The sequence below is a fragment of the Pan troglodytes genome, chromosome 1 (genome assembly GCF_028858775.2).
Source record: "Pan troglodytes isolate AG18354 chromosome 1, NHGRI_mPanTro3-v2.0_pri, whole genome shotgun sequence".
NCBI lineage: Eukaryota > Metazoa > Chordata > Mammalia > Primates > Hominidae > Pan > Pan troglodytes.
Window position 1 is genome coordinate 155148488 of NC_072398.2, and position 27623 is coordinate 155176110.

General features: G+C 37.9%; 1 protein-coding gene across 5 annotated transcripts in view; it reads right to left on the minus strand.

Moving 5' to 3' along the window:
- MSH4 (mutS homolog 4) overlaps positions 1–27623 on the minus strand; it is a 118395-nt gene that overhangs the window by 43807 nt on the left and 46965 nt on the right. For all 5 annotated transcript variants that reach the window (XM_524742.8, XM_063800242.1, XM_054684430.2 and 2 more), the window contains exons 8-9: positions 20370–20437; positions 1049–1123 (exon numbers count right to left, since the gene is read on the minus strand). In XM_524742.8, coding sequence (XP_524742.2) covers positions 1049–1123; positions 20370–20437 — 143 coding nt within the window. The remainder of the gene's footprint in view (positions 1–1048; positions 1124–20369; positions 20438–27623) is intronic.

Genomic DNA, 27623 nt, shown 5'->3' on the forward strand with positions numbered 1-27623 from the left:
TTGAAATGTGGGGATTCTTACAATTTAAGGTGAGATTTGGGTGGAGACACAGCCAAACCATGTTAATATTTATTAGAATAATCTCTATAACAAAGTTATTCCATATTTTTCATTATTTCTTTTTCAAAAGCAGTTCCCTTTATTACTTCAATAAAAACAAGTTTTACACAGTGTAGTATTTAAAAGTTAATGAGAAAATAACCATCTTGTAACCATCAGAGTAATAATTACTTCAGGTAAGAGCCATCAATTAATTCTATAATCAATGGGTGGAAGTTTGATGAGGATCGGGTTATTTACACATTCTCAGAATAACTCTCCATAGATTAATAACTTATTAATTACAGAAAATTTGAATTTATGGTGAAGAAATTGATCAGTTAATATCACCAAGAATGAGGAAATGGCATTATGTGCCTCTTGATGTGATGTACTAAAAAGGATACATCATAGAGTATTAATGCCAAATATACATAGATGAATTTAATCAGGAGAAAGCAATCACATAAATTGAGGAAATTCTACTTAAAAAGTTGACCTTTATGCTTCAAAATGTCAGTATCATGAACAAAGGCTGAGAAACTTCTCCACTTCAAAGGAGTTTTTAAAAACATGACATTAAATATAAGATATGATCCTGGATTGGACCCTATATCAGGAAAAAAATGCTATAAAGAACATTATTAGAACAATTTTAAAAGTTTGAGTATGGGATACATATTATAAAATAGTATTGCATCAGTATTAATTATTCTGAATTTGATAATAATATTATGATTATATAAGAGAACATCTTTTTGTTGGGAGACTTTAGTCTCCTAAGTACGTAGTACTTTAGTACTTAGGTGCTGCAATTTATTCTTAAATGGTTCAGTAAGCATAATAAGGCTAACAATGTGTATGTGTATGTAAAGTATGTACAAAGAAAAAAATATGGGAAATTCGCCATGTTATTCTTGCAATTTTCCCTGAGTTTGAAATTTTTTCCGAACAAAAAGTTAAAAAGTAATGCTGGACATGTTTTGTATGATACACACACATAAATTACCTTTAAAGGATCCACAAGTTCCAAGGTATGTTTTAAGTATATTAAATTTGTTATCTTTGATTCAGCAGCATTGACCTGTTAAGATAAAAACCCAAATTTGGATGGACACCATAAATATTTAATAGAACAATGGGTTTTCCTCTTGAACATTCTTACTCTTTCCATATCCCATATATTTTTATATATCAGCCTAGCCGCAATGCAAGCCTAAAGAATGATACAAAATTATTGACCCACCATAATTAACCTAGCACACCAGTTTCCCAAAAGTCTGGAAATGAGAAGAGTTCATCTCATTGTATCCAATTTTCATTTCTATTTCAATCTCTTGGGTTCAATTTAAACTGAATAGCAAAAGGAGATGCAGTCCAATCCTGAGCAGCACCAAGAGACTAAGATTAACTGAAAAAGGCACAAAGAGTATTTGTAGATAGATGATATTTTAAAAGGCTGAATCCAAACCTCCCAGATAGTTATAGAACAACATTGATTTCCCTCATTGGTTCCTGTTTGTTCAAGTAAAACTTTTCATAATTCCACTAGGAATTATAGTTTGCCAAAATAAAGCAATATCAACATTCCAAATTTTATTAATACATTTTATATAAATTAAATTGCACTCTAGAATTGGGCAGTGTTACCAAACCTGGAGGAATGAGGAATGATCCTGTGCCTGGACTAATTTACCAATACTGACAGATGAAGTAGAGTTTTAGGACTACAATTATGACATAATGTACTTGATATGAAGATGTTTCTTTTTTTTTTTAATAGAGATGGGGTTTCACCATGTTGGCTAGGCTGGTCTCGAACTCCTGACCTCAGATGATCCAGCCATCTCGGCCTCCCAAAGCTCTGGGATTACAGGCATGAGCCACCATGCCTAGCCAGATGTTTCTTTTTGAGGTACCGTGGTCTATAGCCCCACTGCACAATACCTGGACTGTTCTGTGACCATATGCATCAATTTAGAAAAAATGCCATAATAAATGTTGTTAGCCCCAAATGGGTTATGTCATGTTCTCTTACAATGGATCTCTGAAACTAACTGGAAGATTAAAAATAAATAAAATTCACTAAACAGAAAACAACTATCATCACTATCACTAAAGGAGAATAATTCATGCTAGGTGCAATGGCTTATGTCGGTAATCCCAGCATTTTGGGAGTCTGAGGTAGGAGGATCACTTGAGCTCAAGAGTTTGAGACCAGCCTGGGCAACATGGCAAAACCCTGCCTCTACAAAAAAAAAGTTAAGAAATTAGCTGGGTGTGGTGGCACATGTCTGTGGTCCAGCTACATAGAGGCTGAGGTGGGAGGATCACTTGAGCCCAGGAGGTTGAGCCTGCAGTAAGCAGTGATCACACCACTGCACTCCAGCCTGGGTGACAAAGTGAAACCCTGTCTCAAAAAAGGGCGGGGGGATAATTCCAAAAATAGCTAACACACCACTGAAGAAGAAGAAGATGGAAAGACTAACTAATGAATGAATGTCAACTTCTAATAAAATTACAGTAATTAAGAAATGATGGTATTGACATAAAAACAGAGTCCAATGGAACAGAATAAAGAGTCTAGAAATAGACCTAAACATATATATGGGCACTCGATTTATGACAAAGGTTGACTGCAGAACAGTGGGGAAAGGAGAGTCTTTTCCATAAATAGTACCAGTAGAATTATGAATCCATATGGGAAGAAAAGAAACATGGCCCTTCCCTCAACCTACACACAAAAATTAATTCCAGATGGATTGTAGATCTAAGTATAAAAGGTAAAACAATAAAATATCTGGAATTAATAAAGAAGAATATCTTCATGGCCTTGTGTGTTCTAATTAATTTTATAGATTTTGTAATTGATGATTTGGCATCCATTAATCACATGGTGAAACTAATAGCTAAAGTTGTTTACGTCTCCCTTGCAGTCTGGCTTTTGAGGGCATGTGAAAATCATATTACGAACCCTCCAATCACAAACTTCAACATCTGTGTTTTACTTCCTGCCCAACAGGTGACTTCCCTACCTAGCAACTTCCTGGCATTTTTGCCCATGTTTCTCCTTGCTCCTTCTGCCTCTCGACCAACCCTAGTACTTCCCCAGGTGGTCCTGCCTGACATGCCCTCTCCTCTTGGGAACTATAAGTAATAAACAATAGCATTAGTGTCTCCATGTTATCATTCAATCATCTTCACAAATTAAAATTAAAATTCCATGGGTACAATCAAGATATTAGAGTAGGTAAAGACTTCTTACACAGGACATAGCAAACACTAACTATGAAGGGAAAAAAAACTGATAAACTAGATCCATTTAAATTATGAATTTCTATTTATCAAAAGATATTACTAACTCAAGATAGGTTCTCCAAAAGCCAACTCTGAGAAACTAGAATTTGAGAGCAAATAATTTATTTTAAAAAGCAATTCCAGCAAAAACAAGCAAGGGAGTGGGGAAGTAAGACAGAGAAGGAAAGGATACCTGTACAGGAGACATTAATGATCAAGTAACCAATTTGTCTCCATCTCTCAGATGGAGATATCTGAGAGATGGAATAGAGTAAGTTTCAGAAGCTATCTCCAGAGGTAAGGAAAATGGGGTATTTATTCATCAACTCCTATACAGTGTTGGTTAAGAGCTGTTGCCAGGGCATCAATTCCCTAATACCCTCCAGCCTCTCTTATGGCCAGAGAAATTCTTCAGAAAGCAGAGTCTCAGCTGCTTCAAGCAAGAAGTCTTCCTGCACAAAAGTGAATACCAACGCAATGTGGGTAGCATACCAACAGCATCTATCCCACAATGCTCAGTGCAAATTAAACTACAAAACGGGAAGAAATGTTTGTAACACACATAACCAAAAAAGGGCTTATATCTAATATGTGAAAAGAAGCTATACAAATCACAAAAGCAGATAAACCAAATAGAAAAATGAGTAAGAATCTCAAGCAAGACTTTCACAAAAGAAGATATTCAAATGGTCAATATACATATGAAAGGATGTTCAACCTCATTAATAGGAAAACACAAATTAAAACCACATTTATTAAAATGCTATGGCTAAAATTTTAAAACCAGTAATATCAGGTTTGGGGAAGAAAAACTGGAGTTCTCATATGCTGATGGGAGGATAAATGGATAAATCATTTTGAAAAACATTTTGGCATTATCTACCAAAGTTGAATATATGCATACCACATGACCCAGAAATTCCACTCCTAACTATATACCAAATAAAAACATATGTACAATTACATTAAGAGATGGGTACAAGATTGTTTAGCAGTATTATTTCTGATTGCAAAAACTGTCAGCAACTCAAAAGTTCAGCAATAATGAAATGGATAAATAATAGCATATTAATATACAGTGGAATATCATATAGCAGTGAAAATAAATGAGCTAAAGCTGAATGAAACAACATGGTTAAATCTCACAAATAAAATGTTGACTTGAAGAAGTCAGGCACAAAAAATATGCATTGAATAATCCCTTTATATATAAAGTTTTTAATAGATCAAGTCAAACTAAATTACAAAGAAAAGGAAATGATTACTAAAAGTGGTTTCTTTTCGGAGACAGGTAGAAAATAATGGATGGGAAGGAGAAGAAGGGGAATTTTTGAGGTATTGGTGATAACTATTTCTTTACGTGAGTGGTTGTTACATGAATGTTCACTTTGTGATAAATCAATGTAACATTACATTTTTATTTTGTACAGTTTTCTGTGTTGTATATTATTTCTCATTACTTTAAGAAAAGGCTAAAAATAATAATAAATAGGAAGGTAGAAAGAAAAGAATACTCTTACAGAAGGCAAAAGAAGAAAATGGGAAACGAGTGTGTTCATCTGAGTCAAATTTTGCTGCTAGGTCAAGCATGATGAGCACTGCCATTAACCACTGGATATAGCAATATGGAAATCATTGGTGGCTTTGAGAAAAGGAGCATAATTAGATACACAAATTACAGATAAGCCTCCCAGTGGAGTGGTGAGGCGAAGATTTGTTTGGAATGGGTTTGGAGAGAAAAGAAGCATAATTAGATACATCAGTTACAGATAATCCTTCCAAAAAATATTGCTTTACAGAGAAACAGAAGAAAAGTAGAGGGGGAAGTAAAAACAAGCAAAAAAAGCCATTTTATATTTTTTTAATGAAGCGATAATAGCATGTTTATATTTCTCTTTGACCCAAGCATCTTGTGCCTTCTGTCAGCATCTATGAAACTATGGCAGGCTAACTAGTTAGTTTGCAACTAGGGTAGAATCTCAGATCCCTTGCAGTTCTAGATAATACTATGCTGTAATTGCTTATTTTATTTTTACCCAAATATAACATTGGAGTATAAATTCTTTTGGATCAGAGCTGTAATTCTTATTATATTTTAGCACTTATCATAATACTTACTAAAATGAATCATAGAATAAATCAAAGAAGGAATCATATACTTCAGATACTCTATATGGCAGTCTGAAATCATTTGAAAAAAAGTTATTCAAAATGATGCAAAAAACTCATGATAAAAATTAGAAAAATATCTTTAATATAAATTTTTCAAATGTTGGGGAAAGTATTTTAAGCATTTGTAGCGGAAAACACAAATATTCTTAATGCAATACATTAAGTGCTATGGTTATAGATACTGTATAGAAAGAAAATTGTGTTAAGATAAGAAATTTAAGCTTTATTTTTAGTGAATACTTATGATCAGAAACATGCATTTTCTAGGAATCAGTATTCTTAAAAAGAAAGAATAAGAACTCATCTTAGGCAAACAATTTCTTACTGAAAATTTTCTGAAAGCATTTAGTTCATTCACAAGTTTTAGCAAATCTTTCAGTTTAACCAGCACAAGTCTGAACTTAGTAAATACTGTATTCAATTAAGAGATTTGTGCTTATATTAAATGAGAAAAGAGCCTTTCAAAACAAATTTTCAGATGGTTAAAAAAATGATAACTGAGAAACATTATAAGAAATAATGAAAGTCATGAATCATGCATAAAGTTAAATATATTGCTTAAGTTTCCCTAAAGGTTACTAAATCTGATCTGTACAGTCTTAACAAAACGCCTCCACAAAGGACAGAAACACAATGGTGAGAAAAAGATTTACAATTCTGACTGATTCTCCCAAAACTAAAGTTTTCCTTAGTTTAAAGGATGGGAAGTGGACCACGCTTCCAAGACGGCCAAATAGGAAGAGCTCCAGTCTACAGCTTCCAGCGAGATTGACGCAGAAGATGGGTGATTACTGCATTTCCAACTGAGGTACCTGATTCATCTCACTGGGACTGCTTGGACAGTGGGTACAGCCCATGGAGGGCGAGCCGAAACAGGGCAGGGCATCACCTCACCCGGGAATCACAAGGGGTGGGGGGATTTCTCTTTCCTAGCCAAGGGAAGTTGTGAGTGACTGTACCTGGAGGAGCACTCTTGCCCAAATACTGCACTTTTCCCACGGTCTTCACAACTGGCAGACCAGGAGATCCCCTTCCGTGCCTGGCTCAGCAGGTTCCACACCCACAGAGACCTCCTCCCTGGTAGCTCAGCAGTCTGAGATCAACCTGGGACATGGGAGCTTGGCAGGGGGAGGGGCGTCCGCCATTGCTGAGGCTTGAGTAGGCGGTTCTATACACACAGTGTAAACAAAGTGGCAGGGAAGCTCGAGCTAGGTGGAGCCCACTGCAGCTCAGCAAGGCCTACTGCCTCTCGATTCCACCTCTGGGGGCAGGGCATATCTGAAAAAAAGGCAGCAGACAGCTTCTCCAGACTTAAACGTCCCTGCATAACAGCTCTGAAGAGAGCAGTGGTTCTCCCAGCATGGTGTTCGAGCTCCAATAACAGAGAGACTGCCTCCTCAAGTGGGTCCCTGATCCCTGTGTAGCCTGACTGGGAGACACCTCCCAGTAGGGGCCAACAGACACTGCATACAGGCGGTTGCCCCTCTGGGACGAAGCTTCCAGAGGAAGGATCAGGCAGCAATATTTGCTGTTCTTCAGCCTCTGCTGGTGATATCCAGGCAAACAGGGTCTGGAGTGGACTTCCAGCAAACTCCAACAGACCTGCAGCTGAGTGGCCTGTCTCTTAGAAAGAAAACTAACAAACAGAAAGGAGTGGCATCAAAATCAACAAAAAGGATATCCACACAAAACCCCATCCGTAGGTTACCAACATCAAAGGACAAAGGTAGATAAAACCATGAAGATGGGGAGAAGCCAGAGCAGAAAGGCTGAAAATTCCAAAAACCAGAACACGTCTTCTCCTCCAAAGGAACACAACTCCTCACCAGCAAGGGAACAAAACTGGATGCAGAATGAGTTTGACGACTTGACAGAAGTAGGCTTCAGAAGGTCGGTAATAACAAACTTCTCCAAGCTAAAGGAGCAGGTTCTAACCCATCAAAAGGAAGCTAAAAACCTTGAAAAAAGGTTAGATGAATGGCTAACTAGAATAACCATGTAGAGAAGAGCTTAAATGTCCTGATGGAGTTGAAAAGCACAGTATGAGAACTTCCTGAAGCATACACAAGTTTCAATAGCTGATTCGATCAAGTGAAGAAAGGATATCAGTGACTGAAGATCAGATTAATGAAATAAAGAGAGAAGACAAGATTAGAGAAAAAAGAGTGAAAAGAAACAAACAAAGCCTCCAAGAAATATGGGACTAGGTGAAAAGACCAAATCTACATTTGATTGGTGTACCTGAAAGTGACTGGGAGAATGGCCTCAAGTTAGAAAACACTCTTCAGGATATTATCCAGGAGAACTTCCCCAACCTAGCAAGACAGGCCAACATTCAAATTCAAGAAATACAGAGAACACCACAAAGATACTCCTCAAGAAGAGCAACCCCAAGACACATAATTGGCGATTCACCAAGGTTGAAATGAAGGAAAAAATGTTAAGGGCAGCCAGAGAAAGGTCAGGTTTCCCACAAAGGGAAGCCCATCAGACTAACAGCGGATCTCTCGGCAGAAACCCTACAAGCCAGAAGACAGTGGGGGCCAATATTCAACATTCTTAAAGAAAAGAATTTTCAACCCAGAATTTCATATCCAGCCAAACTAAGATTCATAAGTGAAGGAGAAATAAAATCCTTTAGCGAGAAGCAAATGCTGAGAGATTTTTGTCACCACCAGGCCTGCCTTACAAGAGCTCCTGCAGGAAGCACTAAACATGGATAGGAATAACCAGTCCTAACCACTGCAAACACATGCCAAATTGTAAAGACCATCAATGCTATGGAAAAACTGCATAAATTAATGGGAGAAATGACCAGCTAGCATCATAATGACAGGATCAAATTCAGATATAACAATATTAACCTTAAATGTAAATGGGCTAAATGCTCCAATTAAAAGACACATACTGACAAGTTGGATAAACAGTGAAGACCCATCAGCGTGCTGTATTCAGGAGACCCATCACACATGCAAAGACATACAAGGCTCAAAATAAAGGGATGGAGGAAGATCTACTAAGCAAATGGAAAGCAAAAAAAAGCAGGGGTTGCAATCCTAGTCTCTGATAAAGCAGACTTGAAACCAACAAAGATCAAAAAAGACAAAGAAGGCCATTACATATTAGTAAAGGGATCAATTCAACAAGAAGAGCTAACTGTCCTAAATATATACACACCCAATACAGGAGCACCCAGATTCATAAAGCAAGTTCTTAGAGATCTACAAAGAGACTTAGACTCCTGCACAATAATAATGGGAGACTTTAACACACCACTGTCAATATTAGACAGATCAATGAGACAGAAAATTAACAAGGATATCCAGGACTTCAACTCAACTCTGAACCAAGTGGACCTAATAGAAATCTACAGAACTCTCCACCCCAAATAAACAGAATATACATTCTTCTCAGCACCATATCACACTAATTCTAAAATCAACCACATAATTGGAAGTAAAACACTCCTCAGCAAATGTATAAGAATAGAAATCACAACAAACTGCCTCTCAGACCACAGTGCAATAAATTAGAAGTCAGGCTTAAGAGACTCACTCAAAACCACACAACTACATGGAAACTGAACAACCTGCTCCTGAATGACTACTAAGTAAATAACAAAATGAAGGGAGAAATAAAGATGTTCTTCGAAACCAGTGAGAACAAAGACACAACGTACCAGAATCTCTGGGACACATTTAAAGCAGTGTGTAGAGGGAAATTTATATCACTAAATGCCCACAAGAGAAAGCAGGGAAGATCTAAAATTGACACCCTAACATCACAATTAAAAGAATTAGACAGTCAAGAGCAAACAAATTCAAAAATAGCAGAAGACAAGAAATAACTAAAATCACAGCAGAACTAAAGGAAATAGAGACACAAAAAACCCTTCAAAAAATCAATGAATCCAGGAGCTGGTTTTTTAAAAGATCAACAAAAGAGATAGCCCAATAGCAAGACTAATAAAGAATAAAAGAGAGAAGAATCAAATAGATGCAATAAAAAATGATAAAGTGGATATCACCATCGATCCCACAGAAATTCAAACTACCATAGAGAATACTATAAACACCTCTATGCAAATAAACTAGAAAATCTAGAAGAAATGGATAAATTCCTGGACACATACACCCTTCTAAGACTAAACCAGGAAGAAGGTAAATCTCTGAATAGACCAATAACAGGTTCTGAAATTGAGGCAATAATTAATAGCCTAGCAACCAAAAAAGTCCAGGACCAGATGGATTCATAGCCGAATTCTACCAGAGGTACAAAGAGGAGCTGGGACCATTCCTTCTGATATATTCCGATCAATAGAAAAAGAGGGAATTCTCTTTAACTCATTTTATGAGGCCAGCATCATCCTGATACCAAATTCTGGCAGAGACACAAGAAAAAAAGAGAATTTTAGGCTAACATCCCTGATGAACATCAATGCGAGAATCCACAATAAAATACTGGCAAACCGAATCCAGCAACACATCAAAAAGCTTATCCACCACAATCAAGTCGGCTTCATCCCTGGGATGCAAGTCTGGTTCAACATACACAAAATCAATAAACATAATCCATCACAAAAACAGAACCAACGACCAAAACCACATGATTATCTGAATAGATGCAGAAAAGGCCTTCAGAAAATTCAACAGCATTTCATGCTAAAAACTCTCAATAAAGTGGGTATCAGTGGAATGTATCTCAACATAATAAGAGCTATTAATGACAAATCTACAGCCAATATCATACTGAATGGGCAAAAACTGGAAGCATTCCCTTTGAAAACTGGCACAAGACAAGGATGCCCTTTCTCACCACTCCTATTCCACATAGTATTGGAAGTTCTGGCCAGGGCAATCAGGCAAGAGAAAGAAATAAAGGGTATTCGAATAGGAAGAGAGGAAGTCAAATTGTCTCTGTTTGCAGATGACATGATTGTATATTTAGAAAACCCCATTGTCTCAGCTCAAAATCTTCTTAAGCTGATAAGCAACTTCAGCAAATTCTCTGGACACAAAATCAATGTGCAAAATCACAAGCATGCCTATACACCAATAAGAGATAAACAGAGAGCCAAATCATGAGTGAACTCCCATTCACTATTACTACTAAGAGAATAAAATGCCTAGGAATCCAACTTACAAGGGATGTGAAGGACCTCTTCAAGGAGAACTACAAACCACTGCTCAAAGAAATAAGACAGGACACAAACAAATGGAAAAATATTCCATGCTCATGGATAAGAAGAATCAATATCGTGAAAAAAGCCATACTGCCCAAAATAATTTATAGATTCAAGGCTATCCCCATCAAGCTACCACTGACTTTCTTCACAGAATTGGAAAAATTATTTTAAAGTTCATATGGAACCAAAAAAGGGCCAACATAGCCAAGATTAAACAAAGCATCACGGTACCTGACTTCAAGCTGTACTACAAGGCTACAGTAACCAAAACAGCACGGTACTGGTACCAAAACAGATATATAGACCAACAGAACAGAACGGAGGCCTCAGAAATAACACCACACATGTACGATCATCTGATCTTTAACAAACCTGAGACATACAAGCAATGGGGAAAAGATTCCCTATTTAATAAATGGTGTTTGGAAAACTGGTTAGCCATATGCAGAAAACTGAAACTAGACCCCTTCATTACACCTTATACAAAAATAAACTCAAGATGGATCAAAGACTTAAATGTTAGACCTAAAACCATAAAAACCCTAGAAGAAAACCTGGGCAATACCATTCAGGACATAGGCATGGGCAAAGACTTCATGTCTAAAACACCAAAAGCAATGGCAACAAAAGCCAAAATTGACAAGCGGGACCTAATTAAACTAAAGAGCTTCTGCACAGCAAAAGAAACTATCATCAGAGTGAATAGGCAACCTGCAGAACGGGAGAAAATTTTTGCAATCTATCCATCCGACAAAGGGCTAACATCCGGAATCTAGAAATAACTTAAAGAAATTTACAAGAAAAAAGCAAACAACCCCATCAAAAAATGGGCAAAGGATATGAACAGACAATTCTCAAAAGAAGACATTTATGCAGCCAACAGACATATGAAAAAATGCTTATCATCACTGGTCATTAGAGAAATGCAAATCAAAACCACAACTAGATACCATCACATGCCAGTTAGAATGGCGATCATTAAAAAGTCAGGAAACAACAGATGCTGGAGAGGATGTGGAGAAATAGGATCCCTTTTACACTGTTGGTGGGAGTGTAAATTAGTTCATCAACCATTGTGGAAGACAGTGTGGTGATTCCTCAAGGATCTAGAACTGGAAATACCATTTGACCCAGCAATCCCATTACTGGGCATATACCCAAAAGATTATAAATCATTCTACGATAAAGACACATGTACATGTATGTTTATTGCAGCACTATTCACAATAGCAAAGACTTGGAACCAACTCAAATGTCCATCAGTGATAGACTGGATTAAGAAAATGTGGCACATATACACCATGGAATACTGTGCAGCCATAAAAAAGGATGAGCTCATGTGCTTTGCAGGGACATGGATGAAGCTGGAAACCATTATTCTCAGCAAAGTATCACAAGATTAGAAAACCAAACACCGCATGTTCTCACTCATAAGTGGGAGTTGAACAACGAGAACACATGGACACAGGGAGGGGAACATCACACACCGGGGCCTGTGTGGGGTGGAGGGCTAGGGGAGCGATAACATTAGGAAAAATACCTAATGTAGGTGATGGGTTGATAGGTGCAGCAAACCACCACGGCACGTGTATACCTATGTAACAAAACTGCACGTTCTGCACATGTAACCCAGAACCTAAAATATACATAAAAAAAGAAAGAAAGAAAGAAAAAAGGATGGGAAGTAATACTGACCCTTTAAAACCTTATGGCGCTAGTTATAATTTTTTTTTTCTGAACAGAAAAAAAGGTTCCAGATTCTTAGCTTACTGAATTACCTTAAACCTAGACCAGAAGACTTTTCTAAAATCTGATAGTCAAACTGAGTATAGAAGCAGGCAAGCTATTCACAGATATTTCTCAGAAAACTAGTTGGTCAAAGTGATATTTTTTTCCTAATTTAACCAGAAATTGTCTAGTGCAAAAAGATGTCTATTACTAATTCCTATAACTAGTGACACTGTATGAAACTGTGTGATTGCATAATACTATATGTTACATAAACTGACAATAAAGAGATTGCTGTCAGGTATAATCTGATGATTAATTCTTTCCTACAGTAAAATAGAAACATAGCCTTCACTTATACACTGTTAAAGGTTGAATTGTCTTCCCTCCAAAAAAATTCTGTTGAAGTTCTAACCCTCAGTACCTCAAAATGTGATCTTATTTGGAAATAGGGTCATTCCAGAGGTTAGTAATTGTTACAATGATGTAATACTGGAGTGGGGTAGGCCCCTACTCCAATAATATTGATGTCATACAAAGACAGCCATGTGAACACATGGAAACACAGGGACACCACCATTTGAAGAGGAAACACAGATTGGCGTTGTGAACACGTGGAAACACAGGGACACCACCATTTGACGAGGAAACAGATTGGCATTATGAAGATTCAAGCCAAGAAATGGCAATAATTGTAAACAAATCACCAAAAGCTAGGAAGAGGCAAGAAAGGATTCCCCTACAGGTTTCGCAGAGAGAGCATGGCCCTAAAACACCTTGATTTCAGATTATTAGCCTCTAAATCTGTAAGACAATAAATTTCTATTATTTTAGGATGTGCAGTTCATAGTGTTTTGTTACACAGCCTTAGAAAACTAATACAGGCCAGCCACAGTGACTCACACCCATAAACTCAGCACTTCAGGAGGCCAAGATGGGAGGATTGCTTGAGCCCAGGAGTTCAAGACAAGCCTGGGCAAAAAGGCAATTCCCCATCTCTACAAAAAACTTAAAAATTAGTTGGGTGTGGTAGCGCATGCCTGTGGTCTTGGCTACTCAGGCGGCTGAGGTAGGAAGATTGCATAAGCCAGGGAGGTCAAGGCTAAAGTAAACTATGATCACACCACTGCACTCCAGCTTAGATAACAGAGTGAGGCTCTGTCTCAGAAAAGAAAGAAAGAAAAAAAAACTAATACAAATACTAATTATCTATATAAAGTGGCCATTTCCTGTTCTATTAAACTGCATTGCATTTTTCTATGTAAAATATGCTATTCATAAGTAAAAACTGTTAAGTATTTAAGATATTTTTCATTCAAAAATATCATCCAAAGCAGTGACATCTGGCAAAATATCATAAGCATTAACTGTGGTACTTTGTTTTTATTTATATTGATTATTCATGTTTAAGTCTCTGAAAATCCTAAAACATTTACTGATTCCAACAACACTGTTACACAAATGCAAAGAAAAAAAGGTTAGGCTAGCAACATATTCAAAAATAAAGTGAAGAACCCTCCATATATATTGAAAAATCATTTTATTTTAATATGAACAGTGTGATGTAGTATCAGTTGTTAGGGCCCAAATAGGAAGAAGAGAGCATCGTTGGTGTGGGGGTGGCAAAGCCAGAGCAGGGAGAGGACGGAGGGGTGGTATAGCACAGGAGGACAAGGAAGGCATTTAAACTGAAGGTCTACCTAGCAAGGGTATATGAGCCTGAATATGAACAACAGGAGGTTATTCATGCAAGGGAAGAGGGAAACCCTGACACAGGTTTTGGATCCCAAGTAGGCTGAAGAAAGCCTCCTCTGTGTAGAAGGGCAGCTTGAGCCTGAGAGAGGTGAGAAGGATTTCTGCATAGGAAGACAGTTCAGCAGGGAGTACTACAGCATAGGCAGAGTGAAGATGGTATCTGCATGGGGGAGGGAGTAGCAGTAGTAGGAGATTGGTATTCCTCCTGAATATATCAAATATATTAATATATTAAGAATAATGAGGACTTCTCATTGGATAATAGGATTTTTCATCAGGTTTTTCATTGACAGAGAAGAGAGTTACTAATATGGAAAGAGAGAAAACTAGTATGAACCCTGTGACTGTAAATTGAAATTGGAAGTATTGGTATGAACATATGATTTTCTATTGTATAGATAAATACAGAAATAAATATAGAGGTCAATATCTATATATTTATGCATATATATATATATACACTTATTCCCTAGCCATGAGAGGGTTTTAGAATGGTGATACCCCAATAGCAATAAGTACACCTGGTGCTCAAATCTTGATTTCTAATACCATTCCTTACTAAAATGAACCAGGACTCCTGGGAGAGATAGTTGATTCAAAGGCTACCAAGGAAAGTACAAGATAAGCCTGGCTCATTTTCTTGAGGCAGAAAATGATAAAGTTCTCAAAGAATTGTGGATGCATTTCCAAAGAGCATAGAAGCAAATTAGAAGAGGCTTGCACAGAACAAATCTGAGACAAAGTGAGAATCAAAATAAATATTGACAGTAATAGACTATAACCAATTGAATATAAAATCATCAGTCCATATGGATTAAATACATACATACATAAATTGAAAGTTGGATAAATTGAAAGAAGAGCAAAATATTTACATGGTTTCAAGCTACCTCCCCACAAAACACTTATTAATTAAATGGGGGAAATCATAATTGTGCAGCAATTTTACACCATCTCAACCAAGTATACAAACTTATCATCATAATGAGACAAATCAAAATTGTGTGCCATATAAGAAGATGCAATGAGAAGAACGCATCATCACTTCTGTGGTATTTCTGCCAATGTTATGTAACCTGAATCTAACAATAAAAAAAATCAGGCCGGGTGTGGTGGTTCACGCCTGTAACCCCAGCACTTTGGGAGGCTGAGGCAGGCAGATCATTTGAGGTCAGGAGTTTGAGGCCATCCTGACCAACATGGTGAAACCCCGTTTCTACTAAAAATACAAAAATTAGCTGGGCATGGTGGCGGGTGCCTGTAATCCCAGCTACTTGGGAGGCTCAAGTAGGAGAATCACTTGAACCTGGGAGGTGGAGGTTGCAGTGAGCCGAGATTACACCACTGCATTCCAGCCTGGGTGACAGAGTGAAACTCTGTCTCAAAAAAAACAAAAACAAAGACAAACAAACAAACAAAGAAAAATAGTTACTAATTTCTGGGGAAAAGCCTACAAAAAGTCACGCAGGCTCAGCTCTGTATAACGTAATAATTTTCATAATAATTTTGATCTAACTAAAACTGTTATAATCATACTGGGTGATGAAAAGCAGGGATGTAAGTATCCATGTTTATGGGAGATAAGGAAGAAAAGAGAGTTAAGTATTCATTTTTCTGATCGGGGATTAACATGCATATAATCAAGAAAGTGAAAAGACAACCCACAGAATGGGAGAAAATATCTGCAAATCATATATCCAATAAGGGATTGGTATCCAAAATATATAAAGAACTCTCACAACTCAGTAATAAAAATACAAACAACCCAATTTAAAATGGGCAAATAATATTAATAAATATTTCTCCAAGGAAGAAACAAATGGCCAATAAGCATATAAAAAGATGCTCGACATTGTCAGTCATCATGGAAATGTATACCAAAACCATGAGACACCCGACAGGCTCACCAGAATCAAAAATTAAGATAATAACAAGTCTTGACAAGGATGTGAAGAAATCAGAACCCTCAAACACTGCTGGTGGATACCTAAAATGATAAAGTCACTTCGCAAAACAATCCAGCAGTTCCTCAAATTATTAAACATAGAGTTATCACATGACCCAGCAATTGCATTCCTAGGTATATATCAAGACAAATGAAAAATGTATGTCCCTAGAAAAACCTGCACACAAATATTCATACCATTATTCATAATAGTCAAAAGTGAAAACAACCTAAATAGCCATCAACTGATAAACTGATAAACCAAATGTGTTATATCCATACAATGGAATATTATTTGCCAATAAAAAGAATAAAGTATTGATAAATGCTACAACATGAAACTTGAAAACGTTATGCTAAGTTAAAAATCCAGTCACAAAAGACTACCCGTACATACTAAAATGTTCCATTTATATAAAATGTCCAGGATAGGTAAATCTGTAGAGACAGACAATAGATTACTGGTTGTCTAAGGCTGGGGAAAGGGGGTTAGAAGGAATGGGAAGTTATTGCTAGTGGTTGCAGGATTGCTTCTGGGAATGATTAAAATGTTCTAAAATTGACTGTGGTGATGGTTGTACAACTCTGTGAATGCATTAAAGACAATTAAATTGTAGGCTTTGAATGTGTGAATTGTAATCTATGTAATTACATCTCAATAAAGCTGTCTTGTTTTTAAAAATGAATTGTGAAATATATGTAGAAGTTAAATGTGTTACAATAATAGCATAATGGTAGGGAAGAGGGAAATGATGGTATACTAGTGCAAGGCTCTTATATCATATATAAAGTATTATAATATTATTTGAAGTGGTCTGAGGCTGTGTCCGATGGTTCACACCTATAATCTCAACATTTTGGAAGGCCTAGGCAGGTGGATCGCTTGAGGTTAGGAGTTTGAGACCAGCCTGGCCAACATGGCAAAACCCCATCTGTACTAAAAATACCAAAGTTAGCATGGCATGGTGGCATGCCTGTAGTCCCAGCTACTAGGGAGGCTGAGGCACAAGAATCACTTGAAGCTGGGAGACAGAGGTGGCAGTGAGCCGAGATGGCGCCACTGCACTCCAGCCTGGGTGACAGAGCAAGACTCTGTCCCAAAAAATAAAATAAAAAATAAACAAAAATGGACTGAATTCAGCTAAAGATGTATTCTATAAACCCTAAGTCAATAATTAAGCTAATGAAGGCAATGAGTTATATCTAATAAGCCAACAAAAGAAATGAGATGGAATCATAAAAAAATACAAAAGAAGGCAGAAAAAAAGAAAAAAGGGAGCAAACAGATGAGAAAAATGAAAAAAAAAAAAAACAAGATGGCAGATTTAAATAAAAACATATCAATAATCTTATTAAGTGTAAATGTAATAAATACCTCAATTAAAAGGTATTCTCTGATTGTATGCAAAAGTTAAGACTTAACTATATGTCACCTACAAAAAACCTTCTTTAAATATAAAGACAAAAATAAGTTAAAAGCAAAAGGATAGTAAAGATATGCCATGGCAACACTAACCAAAAGAAAGCTGGAGTGGCTATATTAATATTAGATGCAGTAGATTTCATAGCAAAAAATACTACTAGGGATAAAAAGCATCATTTCATAATGACAACAGGCTCAATTTATAGAGGATATAGCAATCTTAAATGTTTATGAATCTAATAACAAAGATTCCAAATACATTAGATAAAAACTGATAAAACTGCAAGGAAAAATAGACAAATCCACAATTACATTTGGAGATTTTGACACTCTTTTATTAATAACTGATAGAACAAATAGAAAAACAAAACAAAACAAAACAAAAAAACGTAAAACACCATAAGGATATAGGAGATTTGAAGAACACTACCACACAACTTGAACAAAGTGACATTTATGGAATGCTCCAACCAACAACAGCAAAATACACATTGTTTTCAAGTTCACATGGAACATTTACCAAGATTAACTCTATTTTGGGCCATAAAAAAAAGTCAATAAAGCTAAAAGGATCTATATTATATAATACATGGTCTCTGATCATTGGGAATTAAATTAGAAACCAATAACAAAAAGATATTTGGAAAGTCCCCAAATACTGGAAATAAAATAACATACCTCTAAAAACCCATACATCAAAGAATGTTTAAAAAGAAATTAGAAAGTGTTTTGACCTTTCTGAAAGAAAAAGAAATCACAACATATCTAAAATTGTGGAATACAGCTAAAGCATTACTCAGAGAGAAATTTATAGTACTAAAATGCTTATATTAGAAGGAAAAAAGTTCTCAAATCAATGACCTCAGCTTCCTCCTTTACAACCTCAAAAAAGAAGAGTAGGCACAGAGTAAGCAGAAGAATGATAAAACCAGAAATCAGTGAAATAGAGAACAGGAGCAAAAAAGAGAAACCAATGAAATAGAAAGTTGGTTCCTTGAGAACACCAATAAAATTGATAACATCTAGCCAGGCTGATTAAGAAAAACAGAGAACATATTAAAGTTATCAGTATCAGGAATGAGAGAGTGTATCACTGCCAATTTTACAGATATAAGGAGGATATTATGAGATAGTTTATGCTGATACATTGAAAAGTTGGGTGAAATGAAAAATTATTTAAAAGACACAAGGTACCAAAGCTTGTTCAAGAAGAAACAGATAACCTGAAGAGCACTATGCCTATTTAATAAGTGGAATTTATAGTTAAAAACCTTCCTACCAAAAAAATTCCAGGCTTTAATGGCTTCATTTGTAAATTCTACCAAATATGTAAGGAAGAAATAATACCAGTTCTATGTAAACTCTACCAGAAAATTAAAGAGGAAGGGATACTTCCAAACTTATTTTATGAGGGCTGCTAATTTAATTCCAAACATCAGTTGTTTTAGGTTACTTCCCATTTGTATATACTGAAGTATAAGCAGCTTCAATTATTTAAGGAAACTCAGTTCTGTGCCTGCCCAACAGCTAAAGCTTTTCAATCTAGTGATGATTTTATTATAAATGAACCTTAAGAGTATTTTCTTTATAATACAAAAAGGCTTCCCAAATATAGATTAGCTTTCAATGGATTTACAAATGTCATCAAATTGTAAATTAAATTTTATTGATGTGCAAGACTTTTCTTTTTATGCATATGGGCAAAAATATACCTGTATTTCATTATAGTAAATATTCTTCAGTTCATCTTAAACGGAAGAATGAAAGCTATTATTACTTTCTTTGCAGAATATACCCATAAGCACTATTTAAATTGGAAAAATATCCAGAAAAGGTGTTGTTTCATTCTTAAAGGTTAAGAATATTTAAAGACTTGGCCAAGTGTGGTGGTTCACACCTGCAATCCCAGTACTTTGGGAGGCCGAGGTGGGCAGATCACTTGAGGTCAGGAGTTCGAGATCAGCCTGGCCAACATGGTGAAACCCCATCTCTACTAAAAATACAAAAATTAGCCAGGCATGGTAGTGCGTGCCTGTAATCCCAGCTACTTGGGAGGCTGAGGCAAGAGAATCGCTTGAACCTGAGAGACAGAGGTTGCAGTGAGCCAAAATCGCGCCACTGCACTCCAGCCTTGGTGACAGAGTGAGACTCCATCTCAAAAATAATAATAATAATATTTGAAGACTAATCAAACTTCACATAATGATCTCTTTTAAGAAGAATCTTTAGCTCTAATATGTTTTAGTTAGTTATTAGGCAAATATTATTATAGTCTAAGTCTTTTGAAAATTATATATAACTCCTTAATATTTGATCAGTGAAAATAGGCCAATTCCTCAACTATCTAAAAAGCAATTTTTTTTGTGACAAGGCCTCACTATGTTACCCAGGCTAGAGTGCAGTGATGCGAACACAGCTCACTGCAGCCTTGACCTCCCAAGGCTTAAGTTATCCTCCCACCTCAGCCTCCCCAGGAGCTGGGACTACAAGCGTGCAACACCATGCCCAGCTAATTTTTTGATCTTTTGTAGAGATGGGGTCTCACTTTCTTGCCCAGGCTTGTCTTGAACTTCCTTGACCTCCCAAAGTGTTGGGATTATAGGCATGAGCCACCATGCCGGGCTGAAATTTTAAATTTCACTATAACATACAGGATAATACATTAGGAAAAAAGTTTCCTCTACAGTGGCATAAAATACTCCAGATATCAATAATGAAGGACTTTCCCAAAACATTTTGATATTTTCCAATTGTTACATTACATTAAGACAAGTTCCATCAAATAATGTATAATAATATAATACAAAATGTATACAAAAACATACCGTGTCTTGCTTTGGAATTTGGACTAAAACAGAAAGAAGCTGCTCTGTATCAAGAAATCTTGATATAACTGAAACAAACAAACAAATGTGAGTATTTAAACTTTATGGTACAGTTGAAAATATTGACTATGTAAAATATTATCCTCAAAGAATAAAATAGAACAGTTCTACCCACAAATATTACTTTTTGTCTTCTTTAACTATCTTACATGTAAAATGAATATAACTAAATTCTAATGCTCTTTTGTTAATTTTGATTACTCAATCTCACCTCAAAATTTAATGCTGCTAACCATCCCTTCTGCTATGATTTGCCTGTCCCCACCAAAACTTATGTTGAAACCTTAATTCCTAGTGTGGCGATGTTGGGAGATAAAACATTTAATAGGTGGAGTCTAGTGGAAAACATTTGGGTCACAGAGGCTCCACTCTCATGGGCAGCTTAGTGCCATTCCTACCATGATGAGTGAGTTAACCCCTTAATAAAACTGGATTAGTTTACACAGAAAGGGACTAGTTCCCACACAAGAACAGGTTGTTAGAAAGTGAGGATGCCCCTCATTTTGCTCTTAGCATATGTCTATTTCCTCCTTGACCATCCTCCATGTTATGATGCATCATGAAAGCCCTGACCAGAGGCTGAGTAGATGCCAATGCCATACTCTTGGACTTTCCAGTCACTGGAATTGTGACCCAAATAAACTCGTTTCTTTGTAAATTACCCAGCCTCAGGTATTCTATTATAGCAACACGACTTACCCTCATTCTTGAAACTCTACTTCTCTGGTTTTGATATTGTCTATCATAATTTTCTTCTCATCTTTTTGATCTCTACTTTTCTTCATGATACTTAAAAGATCCTTAGTTTAAAAGTATAGTTCAACCACTAACCACATAACTTCCCAAGAGTTACCTAACTTCTCTAAACAATAGCTGCTCTCATCTTTTAAATGCTGATAACATCTACCTCCCAGGTGTGTTGTGAGAATTAAGTGAGGTAATACTTGTGCTACGGTTTGAATATGATCCCCAACGTTCATGTGTTGGAAATTTGATCCCCAATGCAACTGTCTTGAGAGGTAGGATCTTTAAGAGATGGTTAGGTCATGAGGGCTCTGCCTCTGTGAGTGAATTAGTGCTATTATCATGAGAGTGGGTTCTTGATAAAAGGATGAGTTCAGCTCCCTTCCTCTCATATGCATGCATGCTCTCTTGCCCTTCCACCATGTTATGATGCAGCAGGAAGGCCCTCACCAGATGTGAGCCACTTGACTTTGATCTTCCCCACCTCCAGAACTGTAAGAAATAAATCTCTGTCCTTTATAAATTACTCAGTCTCAGATATTCTGTTATAGCAGCACAAAACAAACTAAGATAGAAAATTGGTACCAAGACTGGGGTTGTTGCTATAACAAATACCTGAAAATGTGGAAGCAGGTTAGGAATTGGGTAATGGGAATGGGTAGAGGTTGGAAGAATTTGGAGGAGCAGGTTAGAAAAAGCCCAGATTGCCATGAACAGAAGAACATTAAGGGCAATTCTAGTGAAGGCTCAGAAAAAGGAAAGAAATGTAAGGAAAGTCTGGAATGTTGTAAAGACTGCTTAAGTGGTCATGATCAGAACATTGGTAGAAATATGGAAAGTAAAGGCCATTCTGATGAGGACTCAGGTGGAACTGAAAAACAAAATCTTGGAAACTGGAGTAAAGGCCATCCTTGTTACAGTTGAAAAGAACTTGGCAGAACTGTATCCATGTCCTAGGATACTGTGGAAGGCAGAACTTAAGAGGAATGAACTAGGATATCTGGCAGAAGAGCTACCTAGGCAGTAAAGCATTCAAGATGTTGCATAGCTTCTTTCAGTCACTTACAGTAAAATGAGAGAAGGGAGAAATACTTTAAAGATGACATTTATAATTTAAAAAGAAGCAGAATAAACAAATTATGAAAACTCTTAGCCTGGCCACATAAAATGTATGTTTGGGGGAGAATACTAAGGGTGTGGTCAAGTGATTGCTAAAAATATTAGTATAGAAAGAAGCCAGGTTCTATTCATGAAAACAATGAGAATGACCCCAAAAACATTTCAGAGATCTAGGGAAGCTAGGACCTTGAGGGCAAGGTTTCCAGCAAGGTGCTTGTGAGACCTCAGCATTTGCTGCCCTGCAGCACCTTGGAACTCTGCTCCCTTAATTCTGGCATAGCGCCTCTCAGCCACCACAACTGTAGCTCAAGTGAGCCCAGCTGCAGCTCAACCCACTGCTCCAGAAGGTATAAGCTGTGTATCTTGGCAGTGTCCACATGGTGCTAATTCTGCAGGCACACAGAATGCAATAGGTATGAAGCCATGGTGGCTTCTGCCTAAATTTCAAAGGATGTTGAGGACAGCCTGGGGCCCAGGCAGAGACTTATCATGGGGCAGAGCCACCACAGAGAACCTACCACAGAGAGCCCCCACTATGCCTGGTGGAGCCATAGGATAGAGGCCATCATTCACAGAGTCCCCACTAGGGCAATGCCTAGTAAAGCCATGGGAGTGGGTAATCACCCCCTACCTCCCCACCCTGAGACCACAGAACTATAGGGGGCACAAGCATGTAACTCCAATCTGAGAAAGCCATGGGCATGAGACTGCAAACCATGAGAGCTGCTGAGTGGACTAAGCCCTGACGCTGCCTGAGGCCTTGAGAGCCCTACTTCTTCCCCACTGTGCCCCTGATGTGGGATATGGAGTCAAAGAAGATTATTCTTCTTAAGACTTACTGTTGTTTTCCTTGTGAGGTTTGAACTGATTTCCTTGGGCCTGTTACTCTTTTCTTATTGCCTATTTCTCCCTTTTGTAATGGGAATGTTCATCCTATGCCTGTCCCAACATTTTGGATGTAGATAACTTTTTTAATTTCACAGGCTCATAGCTGGTGGGGAATTTGCCTCAGGAGGAATCATGCCTTGAGTCTCACATATCTGATTCAGATGAGATTCTGGACTTTTGAGTAAGTGTTGAAACGAGTTAAGACTTTAGGCCTATTGGGATGAAATGAATGTATTTTGCATGTGAGAAGGACATGAATTTGAGGGAGCCAGGAGCAGAATGCTATGGTTTGAATGTGTCCCCAAAGTTCATGCATTAGAAACTTAATCTCAATGCAACCTTGTTGAGAGGTGGGACCTTTAAAGGGTGATTAGGTGAAGAGGGCTCTGCCCTCATGAATGGATTAATGCCATTATCACAGAAGTGGGTTACTTGTTCTGGAAGTAAATTCTGGATAAAAGGATGAGTTTGCTCCCCTTCCTCTCTCTCTTGTATGTGTGCTCTCTTGTCCTTCTGCCTTTTGGCGTGGGATGATGCATCAAGAAGGCCCTCACCAGATACAGGTCCCTTAACCTTGCAGATCCCAGCCTTCAGAACTGTAAGAAATAAATCACTGTTCTTTATAAATTACCTAGTCTCAGGTATTTTATTACCGCAACACAAATAGACTATGGCAATGTGTAAAGTGTCTTGCATGTACCACCACTCAAAAACTTATTTTATTCTTCTCAATTTATTTTCCAGCTTACAGTGTTCTACAAAAATAAATTTATAGAAAATTGTAAACTATCCCTTTTAAATAGCCCCAGGTATTTTTTTAAAAAACTTTTAACCATTTCAGCCCAGGTGTGGTGGCTTACACCTATAATCCCAGCACTTTGGGAGGCCAAGGCAGGAGATCACTTGAGCTTAGGAGTTTGAGACCAGCCTTGGCAACACAGTGAGACCCTGTCTCTACAAAAAATACAAAAATCAGCCATGTGGGATGGTGCCCACCTGTAGTCCCAGCTACTCAGGAGGCTGAGGTGGGAGGATGGCTTGAGCCAGGGAGATAGAAGTTGCAGTGAGCCAAGATTGTGCCACTGCTTTTCAGCCTGGGCAACAAAGTCAGACTCTGTCTCAAAAAAATTAATAAAAATAAATATAAATAAGTAATAAACTTTAACCATTTAACATAGAAATTGTTTTAAAATGTACTTATTTCCCCATACTTGAAATACAGTAAACAATGATAACTATTTCTTAATGACTCATGGTTATTATCATAGTAATATATAACATTAAAAGTTTTTGTGTAGACTTATTAACACTCTCAAAGTGGTGTCATGCTGTTATCCCTTAAAACACAAAATAAGAGTCGGGCGTGGTGGCTTACGCCTATAATCCCAGCACTTTGGGAGGCCGAGGCAGGTGGATCACCTGAGGTCAGGAGTTCGAGACCAGCCAGACCAACATGGAGAAACCCCATCTCTACTAAAACTACAAAATTAGCCGGGCACAGTGGTGCATGCCTATAATCCCAGCTACTCGGGAGGCTGAGGCAGGAGAATCGCTTGAACCCGGGAGGCGGAGGTTACAGTGAGCCGAGATCACACCATTGCATTCCAGCCTGGGCAGCAAGGGTGAAACTCCATCTCAAAAAAAAAAAGAAACCCACAAAATAAGAAAATGTTTATTTTACCTGCTACTTGTTCAAACTGTCAGGTGTCTTTTGATAGTTTTCAGTTTGCCTACCTCTAGAACTGTCCCCTTTCTAATTTTCTGTTTCTATGGTAATTCATTATGTTAAAACTGTTTTGAGGCCTAAGCTCTGATTTTCTATCTGGCCCAAATTCCTACCTAAGGGGTCTAGGGAGTTATGCCCTACAAACCATAGATTCTCATGAGATGGGTTTTATTTGACCCTGTATATTGTGATTTGCTTTTCAATCTGACTCTGGCATAACATTATGAAACAAGGAATACAATATTTAACCCCAAAATATATGTCCTTGCCATGCCTTGAAATTGCCCTGCAAAGTCTCTTGTGGGAATAATTCACATTCTATAGAGAATCCCCTTACCCCTTTGTTTTCTGTAGGGTCCAGCCCCACAGGGTGGGTGAGTTTCTCCCCATGTGCAGCGACGAGAGAGTGTAGAAATAAAGACACAAGACAAAGAGATAAAAGAAAAGGCAGCTGGGCCGGGGGACCACTATGACCAATGCACCGAGACCGGTAGTGGCCCCGAATGTCTGGCTGCGCTGTTATTTATTGGATACAAAGCAAAAGGGGCAGGGTAAAGAGTGTGAGTCATCTCCAATGATAGGTAAGGTCACGTGGGTCACGTGTCCACCAGACAGGGGGCCCTTCCCTGCCTGGCAGCCGAGGCAGAGAGAGAGAGGAGACAAAGAGAAGGACAGCTTATGCCATTATTTCTGCATATCAGAGACTTTTAGTACTTTCACTAATTTATTACTGCTATCTAGAAGGCAGAGCCAGGTGTACAGGATGGAACACGAAGGCAGACTAGGAGTGTGACCACTGAAGCACAGCATCACAGTGAGACGGTTAGGCCTCCGGATAACTGTGGACGAGCCTGACTAATGTCAGGCCCTCCACAAGAGGTGGAGGAGTAGAGTCTTCTCTAAACTCCCCCAGGGAAAGGGAGACTCCCTTTCCCGGTCTGCTAAGTAGCTGGTGTTTTCCCTTGACACTTATGCTACCGCTAGACCACGGTCCGCCTGGCAACGGGCATCTTCCCAGACGCTGGCATTACCACTAGACCAAGGAGCCCTCTGGTGGCCCTGTCCGGGCATAACAGAAGGCTCGCACTCTTGTCTTCTGGTCACTTCTCACTGTGTCTCCTCAGCTCCTATCTCTGTATGGCCTGGTTTTTCCTAGGTTATGATTATAGAGTGGGGATTATTATAATATTGGAATAAAGAGTAATTGCTACAAACTAATGATTAATGATATTCATATATAATCACATCTAAGATCTATATCTGGTATAACTATTCTTGTTTTATATTTTACTATACTGGAACAGCTCCTGTCCTCGGTCTCTTTCCTTGGGGCCTGGGTGGCTTGCCGCCCACAGTTTTCCTTCCTTTCTTTCCAGATCCAGAAGATAATCAACTAAGAGCCAGGCATCCTTTCAGGTCCATTGAGAAACATTTTACAACCTGCTATCTCTCCAAAGTCTGCTATCTGAGAGATTCCTCTACACAATAAAACTTGGTCCCCATAATCCTTTATCTTAACCTGAACATTCCCAGGTCTTCAGATAAACTCAACCAATTGTCAACTAGAAAATGTTTAAATTTACCTACAGTCTGGAAGTCTCACCGCCTGCTTTGAGTTGTCCTGCCTTTCTGAACCAAACCATTGTACTTCTTAAATATATTTGATTGATGTCTCATGCCTCCCTAAAATATACAAAACCAAGCTGTACTCTGACTATCTTGGGCACATGTTCTCAGGACCTCCTGAGGGCTGTGTTCATGGGCCATGGTCACTCATATTTGGCTCAAAATAAATCTCTTCAAATATTTTAGAGTTTGGCTCTTTTCGCCAATAGTTTAAAAAATTAGAATAGGCTGAATATATCGTGGTTATATTCTTCATTATGTGCAATATGGCACAATACTATTATGACATTTAACATGTGATTCTATTAGTCAGACTCCCTTTAGCCCTCATTTATATTGCTCTTTCTCTTTCCAGACTCCTCCTTCTTCCTTTCCCCAAATCTATCACTACAACCAGAATGTTTCTAAAATAGGATTTGATCAGTACTCTCTAGGTTCAGAATGGTCAGCTCCACATTGCCTGAAGGAAAAAAATTAAACTCCTTAGCATTATAAAAAGGCCCTTCATAGTCTAGTCTCAATCCTCATTTCCTGCCATTCCCCAAGGCTTTAAGTCATAAATAACTACTGGCCAATCCTTAAATACAGCAAGCTCTTTTATATCAACCTAAGTACAGCCAGGCACAGTGACTTGTGCCTGCAATCCCAGCACTTTGGGAGGTTGAGATGAGAAGATTGCTTGAAGTCAGGAGTTCAAGTTCAGCCTGGGCAACAGAGCAAGACCCTGGCTCTACAAAAAATGTAAAAATTAGCCAGGCATGGTGGTGCAGGCCTGTAGACATAGCTTCTCAAGAGGCTGCAGCAAAAGGATCACTTGAACCCAAAGGTTTGTTATAGTAAGATATGATAGTGCCACTGCACTATAGTCTGGGTGACAGAGTGAGACCCTGTGAAAGAAAGAGAGAGAGAACAAAAAAAAAAGAAGAGAAAGCGGGAGGGAGGGAGGGAGGGAGGGAGGGAAGGAAATGACTGGTCAAGATCACAGCCAATGGCGTGCATACCAGATCCTTATCCTAACCACTATATCCAAAAAACATCTGCATTACTGCTATGGACATCAACATACCTTGCACAGGCATGTTCCCTTCATC